Source organism: Mauremys mutica, chromosome 10, assembly GCF_020497125.1.
Source record: "Mauremys mutica isolate MM-2020 ecotype Southern chromosome 10, ASM2049712v1, whole genome shotgun sequence".
Lineage (NCBI taxonomy): Eukaryota > Metazoa > Chordata > Testudines > Geoemydidae > Mauremys > Mauremys mutica.
Window position 1 is genome coordinate 87,568,172 of NC_059081.1, and position 27,757 is coordinate 87,595,928.

Genomic DNA, 27,757 nt, shown 5'->3' on the forward strand with positions numbered 1-27,757 from the left:
CCTTAGGGATTGAACTCACAACCCTGGGTTTAGCAGGCCAATGCTCAAACCACTGAGCTATCCCTCACCCCCTTCTCTTCTGTGGACTAAATAACTCCAGTTCCCTCAGCCTCTCCTCGTAAGTCATGTGCCCCAGCCCCCTAAACTTTTTCATTGCCCTCCGCTGGACTCTCTCCAATCTGTCCACATCCCTTCTGTAGTGGGGGGAAGCAATACTCCAGGTGTGGCCTCACCAATGCTGAATAGAGGGGAATAATCACTTTCCTCGACCTGCTGGCAAGGCTCCTACTAATACAGCCCAATATGCCATTCGCCTTCTTGGCAACAAGGGCACACTGCTGACTCATATCCAGCTTCTGGGCCAATGTAATCCCCAGGTCCTTTTCTGCAGAATTGCTGCTTAGCTAGTCGGTCCCCAGCTTGTAACGGTGCCTGGGATTCTTCCTTCCTAAGTGCAGGACTCTGCACTTGTCCTTGTTGAACCTCATCAGATTTCTTTTTATTCATTTATTTATTTATTTTACTGGCCTTGCTCTCCTGTGAATACTGGTGTTGTCACTGGGCAGCAGGTACTGAGTGGGTGACTCTTGTTCTTTCAGGGGGCGGTGACCTTCGAGGAGCTGGCTGTGTACTTCACGGAGGGGGAATGGGCTCTGCTAGACCCTGCTCAGAGAGCCCTCTACAGGGAGGTCATGCAGGAGAACTATGCCACTGTGGCCTCACTGGGTAAGGATTCCTGTTTTCTTGGTATTAGAAGCTGTGGGGTCTCTACAGAACCCGAGCAGTAGTAACTCTAGGCCTTTACTCAGCCTGTAATTTTGGACAGGTTTCCATTCCCCACTTTTTGCCTCATGTCCATCCCCGGTGTCATTTCTGGACGTGTGTATATTTGATGTTGTCGGCCATTTAAAAAAATACATGATTTATAAAATTTTAGTTTACTTTATCCTCATTGGATGCATTTAAACTAATGACTAAATAGAGCTTTCGCCTCTTTCCTCATTTGAAGGGGACTCTGTGCAGCTGGTACAGTTCTTGATACAGTCCAGTAAACAGGGGAACTACGTGGCGCGTGGACGGTGTGACAGTCAGATGAGCCCATCTTTTGATAGGCGAGTGTAGGAGTCCATGGGTGAAAGGGAAACGGAGCAGTGGGAGGGCAGGAGAAGGGGAGTGTGGAGGATCAGGGCTTAGGAGGAGCAGGGAGGGATGGGACAGTGAGAGAGGAGAAGAGAATACAAGGAACGAGTGCTCCCGAGGCACCAGCAGCTGAGGAGGGCTGAGAGCAGTGGGAGGAAGGGAAGGGGAGTGTGGAGGATCAGGGCACCCAGGAAGGGGGCAGGGTGAGTCAGTGGGAAGGAGAAGAGCGTTTGGGGCTCTGGAGCTGTGGGGGATCCCAGGCCTTTCACAAACAATCCCTGCCCAGGCCTTGTTGCTAGAGCCTACGCTCCAGTTTTAGTTCTGTTCAGTTTTGCTTTATTTTACAGGTTTCCCCCCCCAAATATTAAACTCTGGTCCTTCATCCACCACTCACTGTTCCCTGTGCAATCCCTCCCCCCTGCCCCGTATCTACCCACTGTGACCCTGGCCACCGTTCCTGAGTCCTTGCCACGTTCCTCCATCCCAGAGGACAACCGCTGCCCTGGCACAAATGTGCTGTTTGTCGATGATGTCACAGGGTGGCAGTGAGAGCTCTGGGGACTTGCCAGGTCTTTTCTCCCCACCCCCATCTCCAGCAGCCATGGTCTGCCTTCCCTCCAGGCTTTTTGGATCTTTTAGTCAGTCCCTTCCGCGACCATGTGGCCCAGTTCTTGTTTTTCACATTCTCCTTTTCAGAGGAATTAGAGAGTCTGTTGCTCCTGAATTATAGTGTCTAATTCCCCAGACATGGGGTGTGTGTGTTAATACACCCTAATTCCCCCAAAACTGCTTGTCTGACGTCACAGGTCTGAGGGAAGTTACACCTTTGACCTCCTCCAGAGTCTGCTCAAGGAATGCCCTCTCAGGTACCAGGCCTCCAGCCATCACCTCTCTATGGGCAGGGACATAGGAGTCGCTGCATCTCGACCAAGGTTTGAGGCTTGCAGTCCCCTCACCCTTCATTGCATTCACTGGCCCAAAGTCCAGCCCCTGTGCTTTGCTTCTCTCCAAGGGCTGTGACCAGCATGTGTGCGACGGATGTGGGAATTTTGGTAAAATTTCTGTTATTCCAGTACATCCCTTGGCTGCCCTCTGTATTTGGTGTTGCTCAGCTCTGAGTGTGAAGAGCTGTGACAGGGTGATACAAATGGCTCATGAAGACACTGACTGTGACTAACCCATATCAATGGAAGATCTTACAGAGTCCACAGTAACCCCCAGGACTGAACATGTGACATCTATCAATGAGAGGTTCCCAGCTTGTCTGGGTGGAGCGCACGTGAACTCAGCGTGTTCTGAGCAGCAGGAAGAAGTGGGCTCCCAGAAACAGGGAGCTTTCCTGGAACTAAGACAAAGGGACAGACACAGGGAAAGGACACCAAATGAGTTCCTACAGCAGTGTGGCTCAAGGGCTTTGTCCAGTATGGATTATGTCCTAACCTTTACTTCTCTGTGGTAACCTAAGGACTTGCCCATGCTGCGTTCCAGTTGACTAGTAAACTCTAGTCTTTTTGAAAAGGCTGCTGGGTATCACTGCAGATACTTGCTGGGTGCATTAATCCCTGAAGAATGTAACAGTCTCTGACCAGGAGTCTATCTCAGCTGGACTTGCTGGGTACAGCTCATGGCGTAAGGCAGGAGAGCTGGAGCCCAGAGGCTCAGTCTTGGAGACTTTGAGGCTGCATGGCCTACCCTGAGGGAAGAGTGAGACCCGCTGGGGATTTGGCACACTGAAGGGGTTCCTCTAAGAGACTGTTTAAAAGCTGAGGTATAGGACTGTCATAAACAGATAGTTAAGGGTTAAAGTCTCTTTTACCTGTAAAGGGTTAACAAGCTCAGTAACCTGAGGAACACCTGACCAGAGGACCAATCAAGGGACAGGATAATTTCAAATCTCTGTGGAGGGAAGGCTTTGTCTGTGTTCCTTGTTTGCTCTGTGTGCTCTCTTTGGATCTAAGAGAGGCCAGACATGTCTCCAAGTTCTCCTGGAGTATTCCCTACTATCCAGTATAGTGAGTATTAGTTAAAAAGGCGGATTAGTCTTTTGAGTTGCTTTCTATATTTGCAATTGTGTGTTTGCTGGAGAAATATCTTTATTTCTGTTTGCTGTTACTTTGATTATTCTGAGAAGGGGGCGGGGGGGGGAGAGCCTCTCCAGGTTTATAGGTTAGACTCTGTGTATTTTTGCATCCTGGTAATACAGAGAGAGTGTACTTTTTTTTCTTTCTTTAATAAAATCTTTTTTTTTTTAGGACTTGATTGATTCTTCTCTTGTTTGCATTTTCAAGGGAAGGGGAGGGGGAGGTGAATCCCTCTTTGTTTGATTCAAGGAGTTTGAATCAGGTATCTCTCCTAAGCATTAGGAGAGGGGAGGAGGGAAATGGTTTGTTTCCCTTTGTGTTGAGATTCAAGGAGTTTGAATCAAGGTATTTTTCCCAAGGACTAGGGAAGGGGAGGGGGAGGTGAGTCCCTCTTTGTGTTGAGTCAAGGATTTGATTCGGTGTGTAATCTCTCCGGAGCAGGCTGGAGAGAGGGAAGCGGGGGAGGGGAACTGGCTGTTTCTCTCTCTCTGGTGAGATTCAAGGTAGTTTGCATCTGTGTTCCCAGGGAAAGTTTTGGGGGAACAGGGAGTGTGTCAGACACTTAGAAAACTGACTGGTGGCAGCGAGAACCAGATCTAAACTAGGATTTTAGTTTAGAGGAGTCCATGCAGGTCCCCATCTTGGAACCCAAAAGCTCCAAGTGGGGGAGAAACCTATGACAAGGACAGACCTGGAGGATCCATGACAGTTGGTGGCAGCTGGTGGGATTCTGAATGCAACAGGAGGATTTTGCAATAAGTGATTTGCAGCAGTAAAAACAAGACTAGTCAAAGGAAAGAGGAAGAAAATGGAGTATATCCACCTCCCTAAGAAGAGCATCTCAGAGCTGTGTGGTGGGAGAGCGTTCAGTGTTGGGAAGTTACACAAGGCTCAGCCGAGTACATGGCTGGGGAAGGATGATCGGATCAAGAATTAGGGTCCAAAGCCAGGTGGGATTTTGAGAGCGTCCCAGGGCCACAGAGGCACCTGCAGCAGCAGCAGGGGGGCATCCTGACGATCCGGTTCCCCCTTTGCTAGAGTTGAAGCAGTGGGAGTTGGAGTGGAAAGCAAAGGAGGAACAGAGACTAGCAGACCGTGAAAGGCAGCAAGCTGATCAAGAGAAAAGGGTAAACATGAGGAGAAGCAGAGGAAAAACCAGGACGAGCTGCGATAGCATGAAATGGGTATGGAGAAGCAAGAAGTCCCATGGGGGGAAAGTGAGGAGAGACCACAGGAAGCCAGTTCCCTAGGAGCCCAGATACCAAATGGTTGGCCCAGCTTAATGGGCGGGGATGGGGGGACGCGGTATAGATGCCTACCTCACTGCCTTTGAGAAGGCTTGTGACTGGAACCAGGTTGATCCTGCAGACCGTCTTCTCTGTGTTCCCTCTTACTCGATGCCAAAGTGATAGAGGTGTATAGCCAGGTGGGTGGAGCTGATACTGGAAACTATGAACAGGGCTCTACTGCATAAGCTTAAATTGATGTGTGGCTCATAGGAAAAGGTTTGGGGATGTGCAAAGACCCAGGGTTTACTGTATATGGAAACTGCTGCCCTGGTGGTGAAATATCTCTGCAAAGCGGGTAAAGGGGCAGGTGTCATTATGCTGGAAAGTTTTTATGACCTGGTGAGGTTAGAGCAACTCTGTGAGATGTGTCTCCATGAGTTTCAAATGTGGTTAGTGGACAAGAATCCTGTGGATCCATGTAGCACATTCCAGGTGGCAGATGAGTTTGTGGATAGTAGGACCCATAGTGAAGAAAACCAAAGGGTGACTGGACCAAGTTGGGGACCCAAAAGGGGGGGGTTACATAGGGGCACCCCAGAAGTGGGATTCAAGGAAATTGAAACCAGGAGTGACAGGCAATGTGGGTAGACCAGCTCCAAGCGATCCTGAAAAGCTGACATGTGGCATCTGCAGGAAAATCGGGCATACACGGGTGCGCTGCTCAAGGCTGGAGAAGATGGGGTGTGTCCGTGCCCGAGGGGCTCACCCATCCTGTGTCCAGCCAAGAAGGCTGCCTGTAGCTCAGCCTCATCTAGTGAGCTATGTGACTGAACTTCTGGAGGAAAGCAGTCTCACAGCCATCTCCTCTGGGCTAAAGGGTGAGCTGGAGGATGAGCTCCCTCCCCAGGCACTGGGCACATGTCCGGTGTGCTCAGACTCATCATCCCCAGCAGGAGTGGAAGGTGATTACTGGGGGGACATTCCCAGCATCTCTCCACCCAAGTAATGAGAGACCCCTTGTCAAATCCCGTGTGGTAAAACCCCACTGAATGCTGAAAGGATGCACAGCCTGGTGCAAGGGGCCAAAGGTGAAGCCATTTGCCCTACCTGTGGCTCATGTCCCTGTGCAGACACAGGACGGAGCCAGGGGCTAGCTAGGAGTGGGTTCTCCAGGATCTCACTGTGACGCTGTCGGGGTTCCCAAGGTGTCTGGGGTGAATCGCTACCAGCTGCATGCAGCGTGAGAGATCCTTGGCTGTGCCCACCTGGGGAAGTTCTCCCAAACCGGCTGGCTGCTGGCAGCACAAGCACACCGATGTGCTCTATGAGCCTCATGTGTTCCCTCTGCAAGCTAGCAGTTAATGCACCCACCTTGTTACACTGAAGTGCCCACTCCCTTGTCTTCTGGGCACCCACTCTGTACAGCAATCTGCTGCCTCGATGGGGAGCAGTGCACCCTGGGGTCGCCAGCCTCCCCTCCACTTAACACACTCTTTAGTAAGAAGCAGCAAAGAGTTTTGTGGCACCTTATGACTAACAGACGTATTGGAGCATAAGCTTTCGTGGGTGAATACCAACTTCATCAGATGCATATGGTGGGAATTTCCAGAGGCAGGTATAAATATGCAGGCCAGAATCAGTCTGGAGATAACGAGGTCAGTTCAGTCAGGGAGGATGAGGCCCTCTTCTAGCAGTTGAGGTGTGAAAACCCAGGGAGGAGAAACTGCTTTTGTAGTTGGCTAGCCATTTGCAGTCTTTGTTTAATCCTGAGCTGATGGTGTCAAATTTGCAGATGAACTGAAGTTCAGCAGTTTCTTTTAGGTAACTCAGCATCTACACTCATGTTTCATTGACCATGGTCCAGCAGTGCTCAGAATGTCACTGTGTTGATGCTTCTCTTGGTAGGAGACAACTTTAAGCATAGACATGTGCACACTTTTGTAGTGTAGAGCAGGCCTGTAAATAGTGTGACTGCACTGGTATGTAAAAGGTGGTGGAGTGAGACAATGTAAATAAACTTCAGAGTGGTATCTGTGCAAGAAAAGGTCTCTGAGTGGTCTGTGAAAAGCAAAGGGAACAGGCATAGCGAGTGGTTCATCACACGTGGGGGCTTGTCTGGGATCCTGCCTTTCTCCGTGTGAATAGATAACATGACAGGCGAGATGGTGTAAAAGTTTGGCAGTTCAGGAGGTGGAGGAAACTTTAAATTGGCAGGTTGATGACCTTCCAGGCCTTCATGCTGTCCCACCATTTGGGGAAGAGAGTCCTTGCTCACCCGTCAGGCTGAGGAACTAAAAAGCATGTAGGAATATATAAGGAAGGAATCCCTGATGCAGCAACAGCTATTACAAAGTGTGGTGAGTCCTGTGGTGGGATCAGCAGCTGGGCACAGGGGATTAGCCTCTGCAAGATGGACCCCACAGTTGACCCCAATGGATATTTGGTCTCATTTGGGATGGTGGCTATGGGGCAGGACGGGATAAGGGAATCTGGGCCCTATGACTAGCTCCCTGTTGAACAGGGGAAGCTCAGGCAGCCTACCTGGCACTCAGTGATGAGTGGGAAAGGGACCACGAAGTGGTTCAGGCAGCTGTCTTAGACTGGGTGGGCCTCTTGGCAGAAAAGTACTGGCAAAAAATTTCAAGCCATAGAATGGACGAGAGGATTATGGCCCCAGGCATTTGCCCAAAATGGACAGACTGGGCCACGTGTTGGCTAAGGCCAGACACCCAACATGTGGCCAACATTATGGACACTCATTCTTGAACCGTTCCCAGCCAGGATCTCCCAGAGAGGACCCCATTATGGGTCAGGTGGCATCAAACAGTCACCCTAGATGCGGCAGTTAATTAACAGAGTTTGCAGAGGCAGACATTCCCAGAAGGGGTTGGTAGTTGAAGAGTCTGGATCCAGGGAGGAAGATCAGAGAAGCTACATCGGGAAATGGTGCTGAGAAAAAGAGGGCAGAGGCTGGAGAAACGGTGGGGTCTCGGGTGATGGTGTGTTACAAGTGTGGAGGACGGGGACGTATAAAAAGAGACTGCCCGTATATGGAGTGTGGGTTTACAGAATTGTGTGGTCGGGCCGGGGCTTCTGGGCAGGGAGGAAGAAGGAAGTTACTGACCATTTCGATAACATTGGGAAGGAGCTATCAACACATCGCCTCAGCCTTTTCACTGATCAGGCATGAGTTGGTGAAACCCCACTGAAGAGAGAGGCTCAAATATAGAAATGGGGGTAAATCTCTGCCCTGTGGCACAGGTGCCCCTGGAATTTCAGGAGAAGTTCAAATGGAAGCCAGCTGGGGTAGTGGATGGGTTACCCCATCTGCTTGTGTTAGGCACAGCCTGGACCCCCTTCCCATTAGAGATTCAAAGGGGCATCTGGAAACCCTGGAGGGAAGGAATGACACAGTTAAGGGAAAGAGCCATTAAGCATAGAAAGGTCAGAAAAGATCACCCAGGAGAACATAAGCCAGAGAGAAAATAAAGAAAGGGGAATTCCCCAAGAGATGAAGGCGAAAAGGAAATAGCTGCAGGGGATAAAGTTAACCCAAGCTCATTAAAAGTGATTGAGCGGGTATTGGAACTCCTGCCTCTGAAATGCCAAGGAGGGGGGACCCCCAAGGGCAGCTTGGAAGGTTTGCAGAACAAGAGACAATGTATAGAGACCATGAGAAGGAGGGACACCAGCAAACTCCCCCCACAAAACAAAGCGGTTGAGAATGACGTGTGTGTATCATTCTCCTCTCCCCCCTCACCCCAGTGTGAGGACCTGTGGCTTGAAGTGAAATTATGAGACAACCTCTGCCCACCACATATGACTTTAGTGGGTGGAGAATGGATGGGTCCTACAAAGGGATCCTAGATGAGTGAACAGGAAAGAGTTTGGGTAACCCACAGCACAAAAGCAGTAGTGACAGACAAAGGGAACGTAACGCATACACCCGCCCAAATGACCTACTTGGTAGGAGATGGGGAGAAACTGGGGAACAGAATTATTACCACCGTGAGGAAGCAGCTTGAAGTCAGCTGAATACCGAGGCCCTGGAGAAAGCTGACTCTGCAGTCTTGGTAACTGTATCTATTGGGTTTCCGGGAAACGGGGCGGGCAAAGCCCGCCCCATGCTAACGGATCCCCCCCCAGCCTAAGGGGAGGTTCCACAGGGCCTCAGAAACCCACTAATTGCGGGGGACAACTAATAAAAGAACAGGGACAGGAGTGCGGTCAAAGGGCCATAAGAAGGGAGCCTGACGGGGACACCGAGCAGAGAACCCCGGACAGCGCCCACTGCTCCTCGAAGGTGTCAAGGGAGCCAGCGGACGCCGCCCAGAGGAACTCTGCCCGGAGACGTGAACGGACTAAGGATCGGAAACAAGCCCCACAGTCGCAGGAGTCTCCACTGGCCAACCGCCTCTCCCTGGTCACGTAGATGGCCATTTTAGCCAGGGCGAGGAGGAGGTTGACCAGGAGGTCCCGCGACTTCGTGGGGCCATGGATAGGGAGTGCATTGAGAAGGAGGTGGGGGAAAAAGTGCAGCCAGAAACGCAATAGGAGATTGGTGAGGAGCCGGTATAGGGGCTGCAGCCTGGCGCACTCAACGTAAATGTGCACCAGGGTCTCCCTCACGCCGCAGAAGGGGCAGGTGTCTGGGACGGGTAAACCGCGCCAAGTACACGCCCGTGCTCACGGCCCCATGGAGGAGCCGCCAACTGATGTCCCCGACGGGCCTCGGGACCAGGGTGGAGTACAGGCTGGCCCACCGGGGCTCCTCACCCTCCAGAGGTGGCAGGAGGTCCCGCCAGTTGGTGTCGGGGTGGGACACGAGGGTGAGGAAGTGAAGGGTGTGGAGCACGAGCGCGTAGAGCTGCTTCCTTGGCGCGGTTTGGAAACGGACCGGCTGCAGATCGTGCAGCCGGCTTGCGGTGAAGGGGCGGGGGGGCCGTTTGGGTCCACGGGGTAGGGGCCCGATGAAGAGGTCCGGAGGGCTCGGGGTGGGGGGTGGGCGGGGCGTGCCCTCACGCAGGACCCGGTTGAGGTAAGCCCGAGCAGCGGGCGGCAAAGCGGCCTTCACCTCCTGTAGTACGAGCCGGGGAGTACAAGGTCTGGAGAGCCCCATCCGCCGAGCGAGCGTCAGGGGATCCAGCCAGTCTCCCCGGTCGTAGTCCAGGAGGTCTCCGACCCTGGTGGCTTCTGCCAGGACCAACCTCTGGAGCACCGCGGGGGACTCCGCCACCTGCACACGGAGCTGAGGGTTGTGTAGCAGGGGCTCCGTGAGGAGGTCTGCCCCCTCGGTGGCCGCCACGGACCTGGTCGCAAAGAACAGCTTCCAGGTCCGGAGGAGGTCCTGGTAGAAGACCGGCAGCCCGGAGAGGTCTCGCGGAAGGCCCCTCGGATGGAGATAAAGGAGCTGCCGGTCGTATCGGAGCCCTCGGAAGCGGCGCAGGAAGGCGTGAGCCAGGGCTTTCCATGCCGGACTACCCGCACCATAAAGGAGCCTCTGCAGTGCCTGGAGGCAGAGTGCTTACCTTGCTCCTGCCCTGAAGGGCTTAAAACAGCCCTGGGAGAGGCCTGGGGCAGGGAAAGCAGCTACTAGGCTGATTGAGGAAGCAGCTGCAGTTGGGCCACGCCCCAATCAGGCCTCAGCTCACCCTATAAAGGAGCTCAAGCAGATAGTCTCTCTCTATGTTCAGAGAGCAAAGCACCTGGCTGTAGGGAGGTGAACCACGTATCTGAGTGGAGCAGGGCTGGGGAGAGGCCAAGGGAGCTGGGGAGCTGCAGCCTGGAAAGCCCCAGGCTGCAGGCCTGGTAAGGCCTATTAGATACTGGGTTGCAGGGGGCAGCCCATGGGTAGCCAGAGTCAGCAGGTCCAAACCCCTTTGCCTGTCATGAGTGGCTTATACTGCAGTCTGCCCCCATGAACGGGGGCTAGATGGAGACTGGGCACTAGCCAAGACTGAGATGAAGTGGGAATAGTGGTTGGGGGTTCCCCTGGGAGGGGGAGACCCAGAACTGTGGGGGTACTGCTAGGGGGCAGCACCCAGTTAAAGGGGACCAGGGTTCTGGGAGGAACACAGGGGGCCCAGTGGTAGAGGATTTTCAGCCAACAGAGGGTGCTCCAGGGGGCTGGTGAGCTAATTCCCACGGATGACCAGCTGGAGGTGCTGCAGGAGTGAGTCCTGCATCATTACAGTAACACATGTAGCTGAGACCCAAGAGACAGATGAGACCATGCAAAGAGTGTGATCTGCAGCTGAGAGACACGGAGGAGACTTGCTGGGGGCACTCCAGGAGAAGGATCAATTGCTCCAGGAGGTGTGGCAGCTAAAGAGGGATTTGGAAGCAATAAAGCACATGATCTGGTGGAGACACAGCTTGTAGACCTCACTGGGGGTTGGAGCAAGGTTTTTAAGGGTGGGCGGGCATATGTGATGTGGTTTCCTCCCCATCAACTGTAAGACAAAGGACAGAACCTAATTAGTTATGTGCTGCACCTGGGAGGTGATTAACTGATTGCCTGCTGGCCAGAGGAGGGGGAGCTAGATGGAGAGGAGGTCTTGGCAGTGAGGAGAGAGAGAATATTTTCTGACCCAAAAATGAAGTCCCTTTGGAAAGTGAAGGAAAGCCTAGTAGGGAGGGAAAATGGATCCAAATAGAAGCAGACTCAGATGATGGTACCAGCAAAAAAGGAAAGCTGAGGAAGGAACTAACCTGAACTGTTATAACTAAGATTCCCTCGCCAAAGCAATGAGAGCAGGTGACGTTAACCCTGTGAAAGTAGCTGACTGGGTTATAAGATGTGGATCTTTTAGCTGAATGTAAGAACAAAGAGCAGGTTGATGAACTGCTTAAAACTGCAATGCTAGGGAAAGTTAAAATAAGTTGCCAGCTACAAAAGTAGGTTCCTGGAGCGAAGGGGGGTGATGTATATAGGATGCCATTGGAACTGAGCAGTGATGAGAGAAGGAAAAGGATGTGAAAAGACAGAGTATTAGGAAGTCAGTGCCTGTCATTGGGTTTGGGGGCAGTTCACATCAGTGGAGGGTTGTGTCACCACTAGCCCTGCAACCCTGAGTACCCCACAATGCTTTGCTGCTGTAGCTGCCAACCTGGGCTGCTGAGAATCAGCCTACCAACATGCAGGTCACACCCTGAATGTGTGTGTTCTAGACAGCTCCGGTTCAGCAGCTCTGACCCCAGCATCCTGTCTACAGCCATGTTTGGCTTCCACCAGCCTTAGTTGCAATGATGAAAGTACCCAATAAATGTGAGGATTGCTGGGAATTCAATAGATGAACTATAGTACAACTTCTTAGACCTCCAATGCTGTTTAAAAAAAAGGGCCTCTGTATGTAAAATGATTTTGTCAATGAAATTGTTTCCAATAACAGAGTAGAGTTGGGGATGCATGTAGCATTAGGTTGGATCCCACAGCATATCGGGATAAGAGGGAATTAAATGGCACATAAGTTAGCTAAAAACGCTTCAAGAAAGCCTAGTACAGAAAAATATAAAGAAGAGGAATTGCAAAAATTTTGCACTAACAAAAAATAAAATAAAATGAGGCAGAAGGATTTTGAATTGTGCCCTAGAGTTTAGGATAACAACATACTTCAAGGCCTGGTTAGGAAAAATTAAATGATTTTTGGAGCTGTCAGTTAATCAAGTTAACTCATGCGATTAATTTAAAAAAATTAATTGTGATAAAAAAATTAATCACAGTTTTAATCGCACTGTTAAACAATAGAATACCAATTGAAATTTATAAAATATTTTGGATGTTTTTCTACATTTTTATATAGTATTCTATGTTGTAACTGAAATCAATGTGTATATTTTTGATTATAAATATTTGCACTGTATAAATGATAAACAAAAGAAATAGTATTTTTCAATTCACCTCATACAAGTACTGTAGTGCAGTCTATGTTGTGAAAATGCAATGTACAAATGTAGACTTTTTTGTTACATAACTGCATTCAAAAATAAAACAATGTAAAACTTCAGAGCCTACAAGTCCACTCAGTCCTACTTTTTCAGCCAATCGCTAAGAGACAAACAAGTTCGTTTACATTTACAGGAGATAATGCTGCCGCCTTCTTATTTACAGTGTCACCAGAAAGTGAGAACAGGCATTTGCTTGGCACTTTTGTAGCTGGCATTTACTTGCCAGATATGCTAAACAGAAGTCTTAAAAGATCAACATTCTGATGCGGAAACTACAGAACCCAAATCACCAAAAAAGAAAAACAACCTTCTGCTGGTGGCATCTGGCTCAGATAATTAAAATGAAGATGCATCGGTCCATACTGCTTTGGATTGTTATTGAGCAGAACCCGTCAGCAGCATGGACCCATGTCCCCCAGAATGGTGGTTGAAGCATGAAGGCGAACATGAATCTTTAGTGCATCAGGCACATAAATATCTTACGATGCTGCCTACAATAGTGCCATGCAAATGCCTTTTCTCACTTTCAGGTGACATTGTAAACAAGAAGCAGCAGCATTATCTCTTGCAAACATAAACAAACTTGTTTGTCTGAGCAATTGGCTGAACAAGAAGTAGGACTGAGTGGACTTATAGGTTCTAAAGTTTTACATTGTTTTATTTTTTAATGCAATTTTTTGTACATAATTCTACATGTGTAAGTTGCACTTTCATGATAAAGTGCTTGCACTGCAGTACTTGTATTAGGTGAATTGAAAATAGTTTTTAGTGCAAATATTTGTAATAAAAATAAATATAAAGTGAGCACTGTATACTTTGTATTCTGTGTTGTAATTGAAATAAATATATTTTGAAAACGTAGAAAACATCCAAAAACATTTCAATAAATGGTCTTCTATTAATGTTTAACAGTGCAATTAATCACAATTAATTTTTTTAATCGCTTGACAGCCCTAATTATTTTGTTTAGAGTACTAACTGGCCACAGTGGCCTAAACATGGAAACTTTTTAGAAACACTATAATAGAGGCTTAAACTGTATGTATACCCCAAATAAAAAAAATCTGTAAAAGGATCAAAAAAATTCCACCATGGCTTAATAATCAAATAAGAGAGGTGGTTAGAGACAAAAAGCCATTCTTTAAAAACTGGAAGTCAAATCCTACTGAGGAAAATAGAAAAGATCATAAACTCTGGCAAGTCAAGTTTAAGAGTAGAATTAGGCAGGCCAGAAAATAATTAAGAGCAGCTAGCAAAAGCCGCAAAAGCGAACAGTAATTTTTTTTCTTCAAGTACATGAGAAGCAGGAAGCTTGCGAAACAATGAGGTGTGGCCACTGGATAATCTAGTGTTACAAGAGCAATCAAGGAAGAAAAAGCTATTGCAAATAAGCTAAATGAATTCTTCGCACCTGTCTTCACTGCAAAAGAATGAAAAAGAGATTCCCATACCTGACCTAGTCTTTTTAGGTGACAAATCGGAGGAACTGTCCCAGATTAAGAAGGCAGTATAGGAGGTGTTGGAACAAATTGATAAATTAAAAAGTAATAAGTCCCCAGGAATCCAAGAGTTCAGATGGAAGTCAAATATGAACTTGCAGAACTACTAACTTTGGTATGTAACCTATTGCTATCATGGGGTCTATTCACCGCTTGTATTAGGAGTGCTCATCATGCTCAATCTCTTATGTTCCCTGAGTGCCTGCATTTCCACCAAATTGTCACAAGGTTCACTCACCACTAGGGTGCCTCCTCCTGCCTGCTCTGGGGATTAGCTCTTTCCAGATCCAGTGCCTACTTCTGCAGCTCATTGCACACCCTGCTGCCTCTGACTCCCACTCTGGGTGCTCTCTCTCTGTGGTTTGGCTCTCTAGCCAGGTCACTGCATGTTTTGCCAGCTATTCAAGTCTCTCCATGAACAATGTCTCCAGCAGTTTTCCCATCCACTGCCTGGTCTGTACCACTTCCCTAGTAGCTGGTAGGGGAACCCGGGCCGGCCCTCTACTCTAGGTTTCAGCTCAGGGACCCTATAATCAGCAACCAAGGTCTGCACCTCTTAAACCTTTCTGCCATTTCCCTGAGCCTTTTGTACACCCTCTCCTGCTTGTTTTCCTTGCTTCCCTCTCTAATGTGCAGAGAGTGGCTGCAGGCTCCCTCACTGCAGCCTCTTTCACCTGCCAGCTTTCTGTTTTTCCAGCTTCCTGCATGGTGACTTGCCTGCCCGGTGCGAAGGTTGCGGATCTCTCGAGACATCTAGATAGGTTTATATGTAGTGCTGGGGAGGAGCTGCTGGTCATGGTACATGTAGGTACCAGTGACATAGGGAAGGATAGGAGAGAGATCTTGGAGGCCAAATTTAGGCTGCTAGGTAAGAGATTGAAGCCCAGGAGCTCCATGGTAGCATTCTCTGAGATGCTCCCAGTTCTACGCACAGAGCCGGTTAGACAGGCAGAACTGCAGAGTCTCAATGCGTGGATGAGGCGATGGTGTAGGGAGGAGGGGTTTAGATTTATTAGGAACTGGAGAAACTTTGGGGAAAGGGGGAGCCTATACAGGAAGGATGGGCTCCACCTAAACCAAAATGGAATCAGATTGCTGGCACTTAAACATTAAAAAGGTCGTAGAGCACTTTTTAAACTAAGGGCTGGGGAAAGCCGACAGGTGCGGAGGAGCATGTGGTTTGGATATCCCTTAGAGGAGGATCTAGTAATAGAGAATCTCTATGTCCTAGTGAGGATGAGAGGATGGAAAATGATAAAGTACAGGCAGGGTCTGATCAGAAGCAGTCAAATAAAAGAGTCCCATTCAATTAAATTGTGTAATGGCAGACAGCTACAAGGAGACAAGTTTTTAAAGTGCTTATATACCAATGCTAGAAGTCTAAATAATTAAAATGCGTGAACTAGAGTGCCTCATATTAAATGAGGTTATTGATATAATGGGCATCACAGAAACTTGGTGGAATGAGGCTAATCAATGGGATACAGTAATACCAGGGTACAAAACACATCAGAAGGACAGAACAGGTCGTGCTGGTGGGAGAGTGGCATATGTGAAAGAAAGCGTTGAATCAAATGAAGTAAAAATCATGAATGAATCAAACTGTACCATAGAATCTTCCATGCTATAAGAATATAACGGTAGGGATATATTACTGACCACCTGACCAGGATGGTGATAGTGACTGTGAAATGCTCAGGGAGCTTAGAGAGGCTATTAAAATAAACTCAGTAATAATAATGGGGGATTTCAATTATCCCCATATTGACTGGGTACATGTCACCTCAGGACGGGATGCAGAGAGAAAGTTTCTTGACACCTTAAATGACTGCTTCTTGGAGCAGCTGGTCCTGGAACCCACCAGAGGAGAGGCAATTCTTGATTTAGTCCTAAATGGACACAGGATCTGGTCCAACAGGTGAATGTAGCTGGACCGCTTGGTAATAGCGACCATAATATAATTAAATATAATATCCTTGTGGCAGGAAAAACACCACAGCAGCCCAACACTGTAGCATTTAATTTCAGAAAGGGGAACTACACAAAAATCAGGAGGTTAGTTAAAGAGAAATTAAAGGGTACAGTGCCAAAAGTGAAATCTCTGCAAGCTGCGTGGAAACTTTTTAAAGACACCATAATAGAGACTCAACTTAAAATGTATACCCCAAATTAAAAAAAAGAGACCATGGCAAAACAACAAAGTAAAAGAAGCAGTGAGAGGCAAAAAGGCATCCTTTAAAAAGTGGAAGTTAAATCCTAGTGAGGAAAATAGAAAGGAGAATAAACTCTGGCAAATGAAATGTAAAAGAGATCTTGGAGTCATTCTGAATAGTTCTCAGAAAACATCCACTCAATGTGCAGTGGCAGTCAAAAAAGCGAACAGAATGCTGGGAATAATTGAATATAAATTTAATTTATATAAATTAAATATAAATCCATGGTGTGCCCACATCTTGAATACTGTGTGCAGATGTGGTCGCCCCATCTCAAAAAAGATATACTGGCATTAGAAAAGGTTCAGAGAAGGGCAATTAAAATGATTAGGGGTATGGAATGGCTTCTGTATGAGGAGAAATTAATAAGACTGGGAATTTTCAGGTTGGAAAAGAGGCGGCTAAGGGGCGATATGATTGAGGTCTATAAAATCATGACTGGTATAGAGAAAGTAGATAAGGAAGTGGTGTTTACTACTTCTCATAACACAAGAACAAATGAAATTAGTAGGCAGCAGGTTTAAAACAAAGAAAAGGAAGTTTTCTTCACGCAATGCACAGTCAAGCTGTGGAACTCCTTGCCAGAGGATGGTGTGAAGGCCAAGACGATAACAGGGTTCAAAAAAGAACTAGATAAATTTATGGAGGATAGGTCCATCAGTGGCTACTAGCCAGGATGGGCAGGAATGGTGTCTCATAGACTTTAAGGTCAGAAGGGACCATTATGATCATCTAGTCTGACCTGCACAATGCAGACCACAGAATCCCACCCACCCACTCCTGTAACAAACCCCTAACCTATGTCTGAGTTATTGAAGTCCTCAAATCGTGGTTTAAAGACCTCAAGGCGCAGAGAATCCTCCAGCAAGTGACCCGTGCCCCACGCTGCAGAGGAAGGCGAAAAACCTCCAGGGCCTCTGCCAATCTTCCCTGGAGGAAAATTCCTTCCCGACCCCAAATATGGCGATCAGTTAAACCCTGAGCATGTGGGCAAGACTCACCAGCCAGCACCCAGGAAAGAATTCTCTGTAATAACTCAGATCCCACCCCATCTAACATCCCATCACAGACCATTGGGCATATTTACCTGCTAATAATCAAAGATCAATTAATTGCCAAAATTCAGCTATCCCATCATACCATCCCCTCCATAAACTTATCAAGCTTAGTCTTGAAGCCAGATACGTCTTTTGCCCCCACTACTCCCCTTGGAAGGCTGTTCCAGAACTTCACTCCTCTAATGGTTAGAAACCTTCGTCTAATTTCAAGTCTAAACTTCCTAGTGTCCAGTTTATATCCATTTGTTCTTGTGTCCACATTGGTACTAAGCTTAAATAATTCCTCTCCCTCCCTGATACTTATCCCTCTGATATATTTATAAAGAGCAATCATATCCCCCCTCAGCCTTCTTTTGGTTAGGCTAAACAAGCCAAGCTCTTTGAGTCTCCTTTCATAAGACAGGTTTTCCATTCCTCAGATCATCCTAGTAGCCCTTCTCTGTACCTGTTCCAGTTTGAATTCATCCTTCTTAAACATGGGAGACCAGAACTGCACACAGTATTCCAGATGAGGTCTCACCAGTGCCTTGTATAACGGTACTAACACCTCCTTATCTTTGCTGGAAATACCTCGCCTGATGCATCCTAAAACCACATTAGCTTTTTTTCACGGCCATATCACATTGACGGCTCATAGTCATCCTGTGATCAACCAATACTCTGAGGTCCCTCTCCTCCTCTGTCACTTCCAACTGATATGTCCCCAATTTATAACCAAAATTCTTGTTATTAATCCCTAAATGCATGACCTTGCACTTTTCACTATTAAATTTCATCCTATTACTATTACTCCAGTTTACAAGGTCATCCAGATCTTCCTGTATGATATCCCAGTCCTTCTCTATTAGCAATACCTCCTCAGGTTTGTGTCATCCGCAAACTTTATTAGCACATTCCCACTTTTTGTGCCAAGGTCAGTAATAAAAAGATTAAATAAGATTGGTCTCAAACCTGATCCCTGAGGAACTCCACTAGTAACCTCCTTCCAGCCTGACAGTTCACCTTTCAGTGTGTGGGCTTGCAATTTCATGTGCCAGTTCCTTTAATATTCTTGGATGAAGATTATCTGGGCCCCCCGATTTAGTCCCATTAAGCTGTTCGAGTTTGGCTTCTACCTCAGATCTGGTAATATCTACCTCCATATCCTCATTCCCATTTGTCATCCTACCATTATCCCCAAGCTCCTCATTAGCCTCATTAAAGACTGAGGCAAGGTATTTGTTTAGGTATTGGACCATGCCTAGATTATCCTTAACCTCCACTCCATCTCAGTGTTTAGTGGTCCCACTTCTTCTTTCTTTGTTTTCTTCATCTTTATATGGCTATAGAACCTTTTACTATTGGTTTTAATTCCCTTTGCAAGGTCCAACTCTACATGGCTTTTAGCCTTTCTCACTTTATCCCTACATGTTCTGACCTCAATAAGGTAGCTTTCCTTGCTAATCCCTCCCATCTCCCACTCTTGTAGGCTTTCTGCTTTTTCTTAATCACCTCTCTGAGATGCTTGCTCATCCAGCTTGGTCTACAACTCCTGCCTATGAATTTCCCCCCCTTTCTTGGGATGCAGGCTTCTGATAGTTTCTGCAACTTTGACTTGAAGTAATTCCAGGCCTCCTCCGCCTTTAGATCCACAAGTTCTTCAGTCCAATCCACTTCCCTAACTAATTTCCTTAATTCTTTGAAGTTAGCCCTTTTGAAATAAAAAACCCTAGTCCCAGGTCTACCTTTGTTTATCCTTCCATCTAGTTTGAACTGAATTATGATCACTCGAACCAAGGTTGTCCCCTACAACCATTTCTTCTATGAGGTCCTCGCTACTCACCAAAACCAAATCTAAAATGGAATCCTCTCTTGTTCGTTCTTCAACTACTTGGTGAAGGAATCCATCAGCTATCGCCTTCAGGAAAATCTGAGCCCTATTATTACTAGCACTTGTCCTCCAGTCTATGGGTATGTCTACACTACGGGATTATTCCGATTTTACATAAACCGGTATTTGGAAACAGATTGTATCAAGTTGAGTGCACGCAGCCACACTAATCACATTAATTTGGCGGTGTGTGTCCATGTACCAAGGCTAGCATCGATTTCCAGAGCATTGCACTGTGGGTAGCTATCCCATAGCTATCCCATAGTTCCCGCAGTCTCCCCCCGCCCATTAGAATTCTGGGTTGAGATCCCAGTGCCTGATGGGGCAAAAATAGTGTCGTGGGTGATTCTGGGTAAATGTCATCAGTCAATCCGTGAAAGCAACAGCAGACAATCATTTCGTGCCCTTTTCCCTGGATTGCCCTGGCAGACGCCATAGCACGGCAGCCATGGAGCCCGTTCAGCCTTTTTTCACTGTCACCATATGTCTACTGGATGCTGCTGACAGACGCGGTACTGCAGTGCTACACAGCACCATCCCCTTGCCTTTTGCAAGTTAGCAAAGATGGTTACCACCTCTACTGTACTGTCTGCTGCTTTGCAAGTTGGCAATGTCATATTGTACTGTCTGCTGCTGTCATGGGTGCTCCTGGCTGGCCTCAGTGAGGTCGGCCGGGGGCGCATGGACAAAAATGGGAATGACTCCCCAGGTCATTTCCTTCTTTGCGTTTTGTCTAAAGGTAGAGTCAGTCCTGCCTAGAATATCAGGCAAGCCTACTAAAGAACCAGAGAGGCAAACAGCCGCTCTGGGTCAGAGCCCCAGACATCCCGCAGAAATGATGAGCTGCATGCCATTCTAGGGGGTGCCCCTGCAACAACCCCAACCATTGCTTCCCTCCTCCCACACCCCTCCTGGGCTACCATGGCAGCTATCCCCCCATTTGTGTGATGAAGTAATAAAGAATGCATGAATAAGAAACACTGACTTTATTGAGATAAAACAGGGGGGAGGCAGCCTCCAGCTGCTATGATATTCCAGGCAGGACTGAATCTCCAGGAGACAAAGCTTAAGGGAATGACCAGGAGTGATTCCCATTTTTGTCCAGGCGCCCCTGGCCGACCTCACCGAGGCCAGCCAGGAGCACTCACGGGATGATGATGACGGATACCAGTTCTATTGTACCGTCTGCCATCAGGAAAGGAAGGCAATGGGATGCTGCTGTGTAACGCTGCAGCACCGCGACTGCCAGCAGCATCCAGTAGACATATGGTGTCATAAAACAGTTAGTTAAGGGTTAAGGTCTCTTTTACCTGTAAAGGGTTAACAAGCAGTAACCTGATGAACACTTGACCAGAGGACCAATCAAGGGACAAGATAATTTCAAATCTCTGTGGAGGGAAGTCTTTGTCTGTATTCTTTGTTTTGAGTTCATTCTCTCTTTGGATCTAAGAGAGGCCAGACATATTCTTCAAGTTCTCCAACGTTTCCTGAAGTATTTTCTTCTATTCAGTATAGTGAGTATTAGAAGGCGGTTTAGTCTTATAATTGATTTCTACATTTGCAATTGTGTATTTGCTGGAGAAATATCTTTATTTCTGTTTGCTGTTACTTTGATTATTCTGAGGAAGGAGGAGTGGGGGGAAAAACCTCTCCAGGCTTCTAAGTTAGACCCTGTATTTTTTCATCCTGGTAATACAGAGATAGTGTACTTTTTTTCTTTCTTTAATAAAATCTTTTCTTTTAGAACCTGAGTGATTTCTTCCCTTGTTTGGATTTTCAGGGGAAGGGGAGAGGGAAAAGTGAATCCCTCTTTGTTTGATTCAAGGAGTTTGAATCAAGGTATCTCTCCCAAGGACAAGGGGAGGGGGAAGGAGATGGGGGGGGGAATGGATTATTTCCCTTTGTGTTAAGATCCAAGGAAGTTGGGATCTGTGTTCCCCAGGGAAAGTTTGGGGGAACAGGGAGTGTACTAGACACTGGAATTTCTAGTTGGTGGCAGCTTTACCAGATCTAAACTAGGATTTTAGTTTAGAGGAGCCTATGCAGGTCCCCATCTTGTGAACGCTAAAGTTCAGAGTGGGGAATAAACCTATGACATATGGTGACATTGAAAAAAGGCGAGAAACAATTTTTTCCCCTTTTCTTTCACAGGGGAGGGAGAGGAGAGATTGACGACATATACCCTGAACCACCCGCGACAATGTTTTTGACCCTTCAGGCATTGGGAGCTCAGCCAAGAATGCAAATGGTTTTCAGAGACTGCGGGAACTGTGGGATAGCTAGAGTCCTCAGTCCCCCCTCTCTCCCTCCATGAGCATCCATTTGATTCTTTGGCTTTCCGTTTCGCCTGTCACGCAGCACTGTGTTGAGTCCCTGCTGTGGCCTCTGTCTCTCATAGCCTTGGAGATTTTTCCAAATGCTTTGGCATTTCGTCTTTTGGAACGGAGTTCTGATAGAACAGATTCATCTCCCCATACAGAAATCAGCTTCAGTATCTCCTGTACGGTCCATGCTGGAGCTCTTTTTTGATTCTGGGACTGCATGGTCACCTGTGCTGATCGGCGCTCCACGGTGGGCAAACAGGAAATTAAATTCAAAAGTTCGCAGGGCTTTTCCTGTCTACCTGGCCAGTGCATCTGAGTTCAGATTGCTGTCCAGAGCAGTCACAATGGTGCACTGTGGGATAGCTCCTGGAGGCCAATACTGTCGAATTGTGGCCACACTAACCCTAATCCAAAATGGCAATACCGATTTCAGCGCTACTCCCCTCGTTAGGGAGGAGTACAGATATCGGTATTAAGAGCCCTTCATATCAATATAAAGGGCTTCGTAGTGTGAACAGGTGCAGGGTTAATTCGGTTTAACGCTGCTAAATTCGATATAAACTCGTAGTGTAGACCAGGCCTATTTCTGGGAAGTTAAAGTCTCCTATGATCACACAATTCCCATTAGTGTTTACTTCATTAAAAAAATTAAAGAGGTCTCTATCCATGTGCAAATTGGATCCCGGCGGTCTGTAGCACACCCCAAGCACTATCTCAGGGGAGGCTCTAGTAGCTTTCTTTCCCAATATGATTTTTGCCCAGACAGACTCTGTCTTATTCATTCCATCACTTCTTATTTCTTTACAGTCTACCTCATCATCGATATACAATGCTACTCCACCACCTTTGCCTTTATTTCTGTCTTTCCTAAACAGCACAGAGCCTTCAATACCTGTACTCCAGTCATGACTACTATTCCACCATGTTTCTGTTATCCCTATAATATCTGGTTTCACTTCCTGCACCAGTAGCTCTGGTTCCTCCATTTTGTTACCTAGGCTCCTCGAATTAGTGTACAGACATCTTAATTTTTGCCGTTTGGCTTCATTGACATTCTTTACCCGATTAGGCACAGACATTCTACCACCAGTATCACCTATTAGGCTGGTATCTACAGTACCCTTCCTCCTTATGTCCATTCTCATACCCACGGCTGTATCCTGTCTTACTTTGTTTTCTTCCCTCTCAATGTTAAATTCCGGCGTGGAGATTACCTGGACATCTCCCAACCATCTCCCCCAAATTCCTAGTTTAAAGCTCTCTTAATCAGTTGTGCCAGCCTCCATCCTAGAAGTCTGTTTTTCTCCTTACTCAGGTGAAGTCCATCCCGAGAGAACAGTCGTCTGCCCATGAATGCTTCCCAGTGGCCATACATCCCAAAGCCCTCCTTATAGCACCACTGCCTGAGCCATAATCTTGTCATACCTTTGTTGCCCTTCTCTAGGAACAGGCAGAATCCCACTGAAGATCACCTGAGCCTCGATTTCCTTAAGCATCTTCCCCGGCCTGGCATAGTCTCTCTTGATACGGTCCAGCGAGAATCTAGCTGTATCATTTGTTCCCACATGAAGGACAATCAGCAGATTCTTTCCCGCTCCCATTAGGATCCTTTTCAGCGTCAGATCCACATCCCGTATCTTAGCACCCGGCAGACAGCACACCCTTCTGTTCTCCGGATCAGCTCTAGTTACAGGCCTGTCTATTCTTCTCAGTAAGGAGTCCCCAGTCACGTAGACCTGCCTTTTCCTGGTGATGGTGTGATTCTCCGGTCTATCCCCTGTTCCCTCTGACTGCAAGTCCTCTCAATTCCTATTCTCCCTTGCAATCCTCCGCAACCCATCCCGTGTCCTCCTGGGGCTCATATTTGGTGTTATCTCCATTGACTCTTCCCCTCTTCCTATAGGACTAGCTGCTCTTCTCTTCTTCCTTGCCCTCTCACCTTCAGCGACCACCTGCTGTGCCCCTTCTTCATTTTCCAACTCCGCAAACCTGTTCCTGAGCTCTATTTCTCCTTCACTGGCCTGTCTTTTCCTCTGCCTGGTTCTCTTAGTCACATGCTTCCACTGTCCACTTTCCTCACCCAGCAGTCTCTCCTCAGAATTCTTTGGTCCTGCTTCCATCTGCAAGTCTGAGCTTTTCTCTTCAGCCTCCTCATGTCTTTGCTCCATCATCTGCTTGAATCCCCTCTGTTTGCCAGAAGCTAGGAATGAGCGGCAGGGGATGGAACACTTAGAATCCTAGAATATCCGGGTTGGAAGGGACCTCAGGAGGTCATCTAGTCCAATCCCCTGCTCAAAGCAGGACCAATCCTCCACTAAATCAACCCAGACAGGGCTTTGTCGAGCCTGACCTTAAAAACCTCTAAGGAAGGAGATTCCACCACCTCCCTAGGTAACCCATTCCAGTGCTTCACCACCCTCCTAGTGAAAAAGTTTTTCCTAATATCCAGCCTAAACCTCCCCCTCTGCAACTTGAGGCCATTACTCCTTGTTCTGTCATCTGGTACCACTGAGAACAGTCTAGATCCATCCTCTTTGGAACCCCCTTTCAGGTAGTTGAAAGCAGCTATCAAATCCCCCCTCATTCTTCTCTTCTGCAGGCTAAACAATCCCAGTTCCCTCAGCCTCTCCTCATAAGTCATGTGCTCCAGCCCCCTAATCATTTTTGTTGCCCTCCTCTGGACTCTTTCCAATTTTTCCACAACCTTCTTGTAGTGTGGGGCCCAAAACTGGACACAGTACTCCAGATGAGGCCTCACCAATGTCGAATAGAGGGGAAATGATCACATCCCTCAATCTGCTGGCAATGCTCCTACTTATACAGGCCAATATGCCATTAGCCTTCTTGGCAACAAGGGCACACTGTCGACTCATATCCAGCTTCTCGTCCACAGTAACCCCTAGGTCCTTTTCTGCAGAACTGCTGCATAGCCATTCGGTCCCTAGTCTGTAGCAGTGCATGGGATTCTTCTGTACTATGTGCAGGACTCTGCACTTGTCCTTGTTGAACCTCATCAGGTTTCTTTTGGCCCAATCCTCTAATTTGTCTAGGTCCCTCTGTATCCTATCCCTACCCTTCAGCGTATCAACCACTCCTCCCAGTTTCGTGTCATCTGCAAACTTGCTGAGAGTGCAGTCCACACCATCCTCCAGATCGTTAATGAAGATATTGAACAAAACCGGCCCCAGGACTGACCATTGGGGCACCCCACTTGAAACCGGCTGCCAACTAGACATGGAGTCGTCGATCACTACCTGTTGAGCCCGACGATCTAGCCAGCTTTCTATCCACCTTATAGTCCATTCATCCAATCCGTACTTCTTTAACTTGCCGGCAAGCATACTGTGGGAGACCGTATCAAAAGCTTTGCTAAAGTCAAGGAATAACACGTCCACTGCTTTCCCCTCCTCCACAGAGCCAGTTATCTCCTCATAGAAGGCAATTAGGTTAGTCAGGCATGACTTGCCCTTGGTGAATCCATGCTGACTGTTCCTGATCACTTTCCTCTCCTCTAAGTGCTTCAGAATTGGTTTCTTGAGGATCTGCTCTATGATTTTTCTAGGGACTGAGGTGAGGCTGACTGGCCTGTACTTCCCTGGATCCATCCTCCTTCCCTTTTTTAAAGATGGGCACTACATTAGCCTTTTTCCAGTCATCCGGGACCTCCCCCGATCACCATGAGTTTTCAAAGATAATGGCCAATGGCTCTGCAATTACATCCGCCAACTCCTTTAGCACCCTCGGATGCAGCGCATCCGGCCCCATGGAGTTGTGCTCGTCCAGCTTTTCTAAATAGTCCCGAACCACTTCTTTCTCCACAGAGGGCTGGTCACCTTCTCCCCATACTGTGCTGCCCCGTGCAGTAGTCTGGGAGCTGACCTTGTTTGTGAAGACAGAGGCAAAAAAAGCATTGAGTACATTAGCTTTTTCCACATCCTCTGTCGCTAGGTTGCCTCCCTCATTTAGTAAGGGGCCCACACTTTCCTTTACCCCCTTCTTGTTGCTAACATACCTGAAGAAACCCTTCTTATTACTCTTAACATCCCTTGCTAGCTGCAACTCCAAGTGTGATTTGGCCTTCCTGATTTCACTCCTGCATGCCTGAGCAATACTTTTATACTCCTTTCTGATCATTTGTCCAGTCTTCCACTTCTTGTAAGCTTCTTTTTTGCATTTAAGATCAGCAAGGATTTCACTGTTAAGCCAAGCTGGTTGCCTGCCATATTTACTACTCTTTCTACACATCGGGATGATTTGTTCCTGCAACCTTAATAAGGATTCTTTAAAATACAGCCAGCTCTCCTGGACTCCTTTCCCCCTCATGTTATTCTCCCAGGGGATCCTGCCAATCAGTTCTCTGAGGGAGTCAAAGTCTGCTTTTCTGAAGTCCAGGGTCCGTTTTCTGTTGCTCTCCTTTCTTCCTTGTGTCAGGATCCTCATGGTCACTGCCTCCCAGGTTCCCATCTAATTTTGCTTCCCCTACTAATTCTTCCCTGTTTGTGAGCAGCAGGTCAAGAAAAGCTCTGCTCCTAGTTGGTTCCTCCAGCACTTGCACCAGGAAATTGTCCCCTACACTTTCCAAAAACTTCCTGGATTGTCTGTGCACCGCTGTATTGCTCTCCCAGCAGATACCAGGGTGATTGAAGTCTCCCATGAGAACCAGGGCCTGTGATCTAGTAACTTCTGTTAGTTGCCAGAAGAAAGCCTCGTCCACCTGATCCCCCGGTTTGGTGGTCTATAGCAGACTCCCACCACGACATCACCCTTGTTGATCACACTTCTAAACTTAATCCAGAGACTCTTAGCTTTTTTTGCAGTTTCATACCGGAGCTCTGAGCAGTCATACTGCTCTCTTACATACAACGCAACTCTCCCACCTTTTCTGCCCTGCCTGTCCTTCCTGAACAGTTTATATCCATCCATGACAGTGCTCCAGTCATGTGAGTTATCCCACCAAGCAGGGCCGGCTCCAGACCCCAGCGCGCCAAGCGCGCGCTTGGGGCAGCATTTTGCCGGCAGGGCGGCAGGCGGCTCTGGCGGACCTTCCGCAGTCATGCCTGCGGGAGGTCCACCGGAGCAGCGAGACCAGCGGACCTCCCGCAGGCACGACTGCGGAGGGTTTGCTGGTCCCGCGACTCGAGTGGACCTCCCGCAGGCATGACTGCGGAAGGTCCACCGGAGCAGCCTGCTGCCCTCCCAGCGCACCCTCCGCAGGCGCGTCTGCAAGAGGTCCCCTGCAGCTGCGGGACCGGCAGCGCGCCCCCTGCGGCATGCCGCCCTGCTTGGGGCGGCCAAACTCCTAGAGCCGCCCCTGCCACCAAGTCTCTTGATGTCACTTGATGATGTACCTGTTCTGTTCATTCCCTGTGAAGCATCAGGCACCAACCACTGTGGGAAGACAGGATACCGGCCTAGATGGACCCTTGATCTGACCTGATTCTTACGTTACTATGTTATGTTTTATGCTTGCCCCTCCTGTTCCTTTTGACAAACATCCATGCTGCTTGATAATGATCCAAAGCAATGTGGGCCGATGCATGTTCATTTTCATTATCTGAGTCAGATGCCACAAGCAGAAGGTTGTTTTTCTTTTTTAGTGGTTTGGGTTCTGTAGTTTCCGCATCAGAGAGTTGCTCTTTTAAGACATCTGAAAGCATGCGCCACACCTCATCCTTCTCAGATTTTGGAAGGCCCTTCAGATTCTTAAACCTTGGGCCAAGTGCTATATTTATCTTTAGAAATCTCACACTGGTATCTTCTTTGCGTTTTGTCAAATCTTCAGTGAAAGTGTTCTTAAAACAACAACATGTGCTTGGTCATTATCCAAGACCAGTTGCTATAATATGAAATATATGGCAGAATGTGGGTAAAACAGAGCAGGAGACATCAATTCTCCCCCAAGGAGTTCAGTCACAAATGTAATTAGCTCATAATTTTTGTAATGAGCATGATCAGCATGGAAGCATGTCCTCTGGAATGGTGGCCGAAGCATGAAGGGGCATAGGAATGTTTAGCATATGTGGCACGTAAATACCTTGCAATGCCAGCTACAAAAGTGCCAGGCAAAGCCTGTTCTCACTTTCAGGTGACATTGTAAATAAGAAGCGGGAAGCATTATCTCCTACAAATTGAATCAAACTGGTTTGTCTGAACAATTGGCTGAACAAGAAGTAGGACTGAGTGGACTTGTAGGTGTTAAAGTTTTACATTGTTTTGTTTTTGAGTGCAGTTATGTAACAAAAAAAATCTACATTGTAAATTGAAGTTTTAAAATAAAGAGATTACACTACAGTACTTATATGAAGTGAATTGAAAAATACTATTTCTTTTGTTCATCATATTTTACAGTGCAAATATTTATAATCTTCTTTCGTATGGCTGGTGTACAGCAGCAAG

At 47.6% G+C, this 27,757-nt stretch overlaps 1 protein-coding gene across 2 annotated transcripts in view; it reads left to right on the plus strand.

Annotated features, from left to right (window-relative positions):
* Positions 1-565: 565 nt before the first annotated feature.
* Positions 566-27,757, plus strand: part of LOC123378386 (zinc finger protein 271-like) — a 67,653-nt gene continuing 40,461 nt past the window's right edge. For both annotated transcript variants that reach the window (XM_045032089.1, XR_006582588.1), the window contains exon 1: positions 566-726. In XM_045032089.1, the coding sequence (XP_044888024.1) occupies positions 693-726 (34 nt within the window). In that variant the 5' untranslated portion in view covers positions 566-692. The remainder of the gene's footprint in view (positions 727-27,757) is intronic.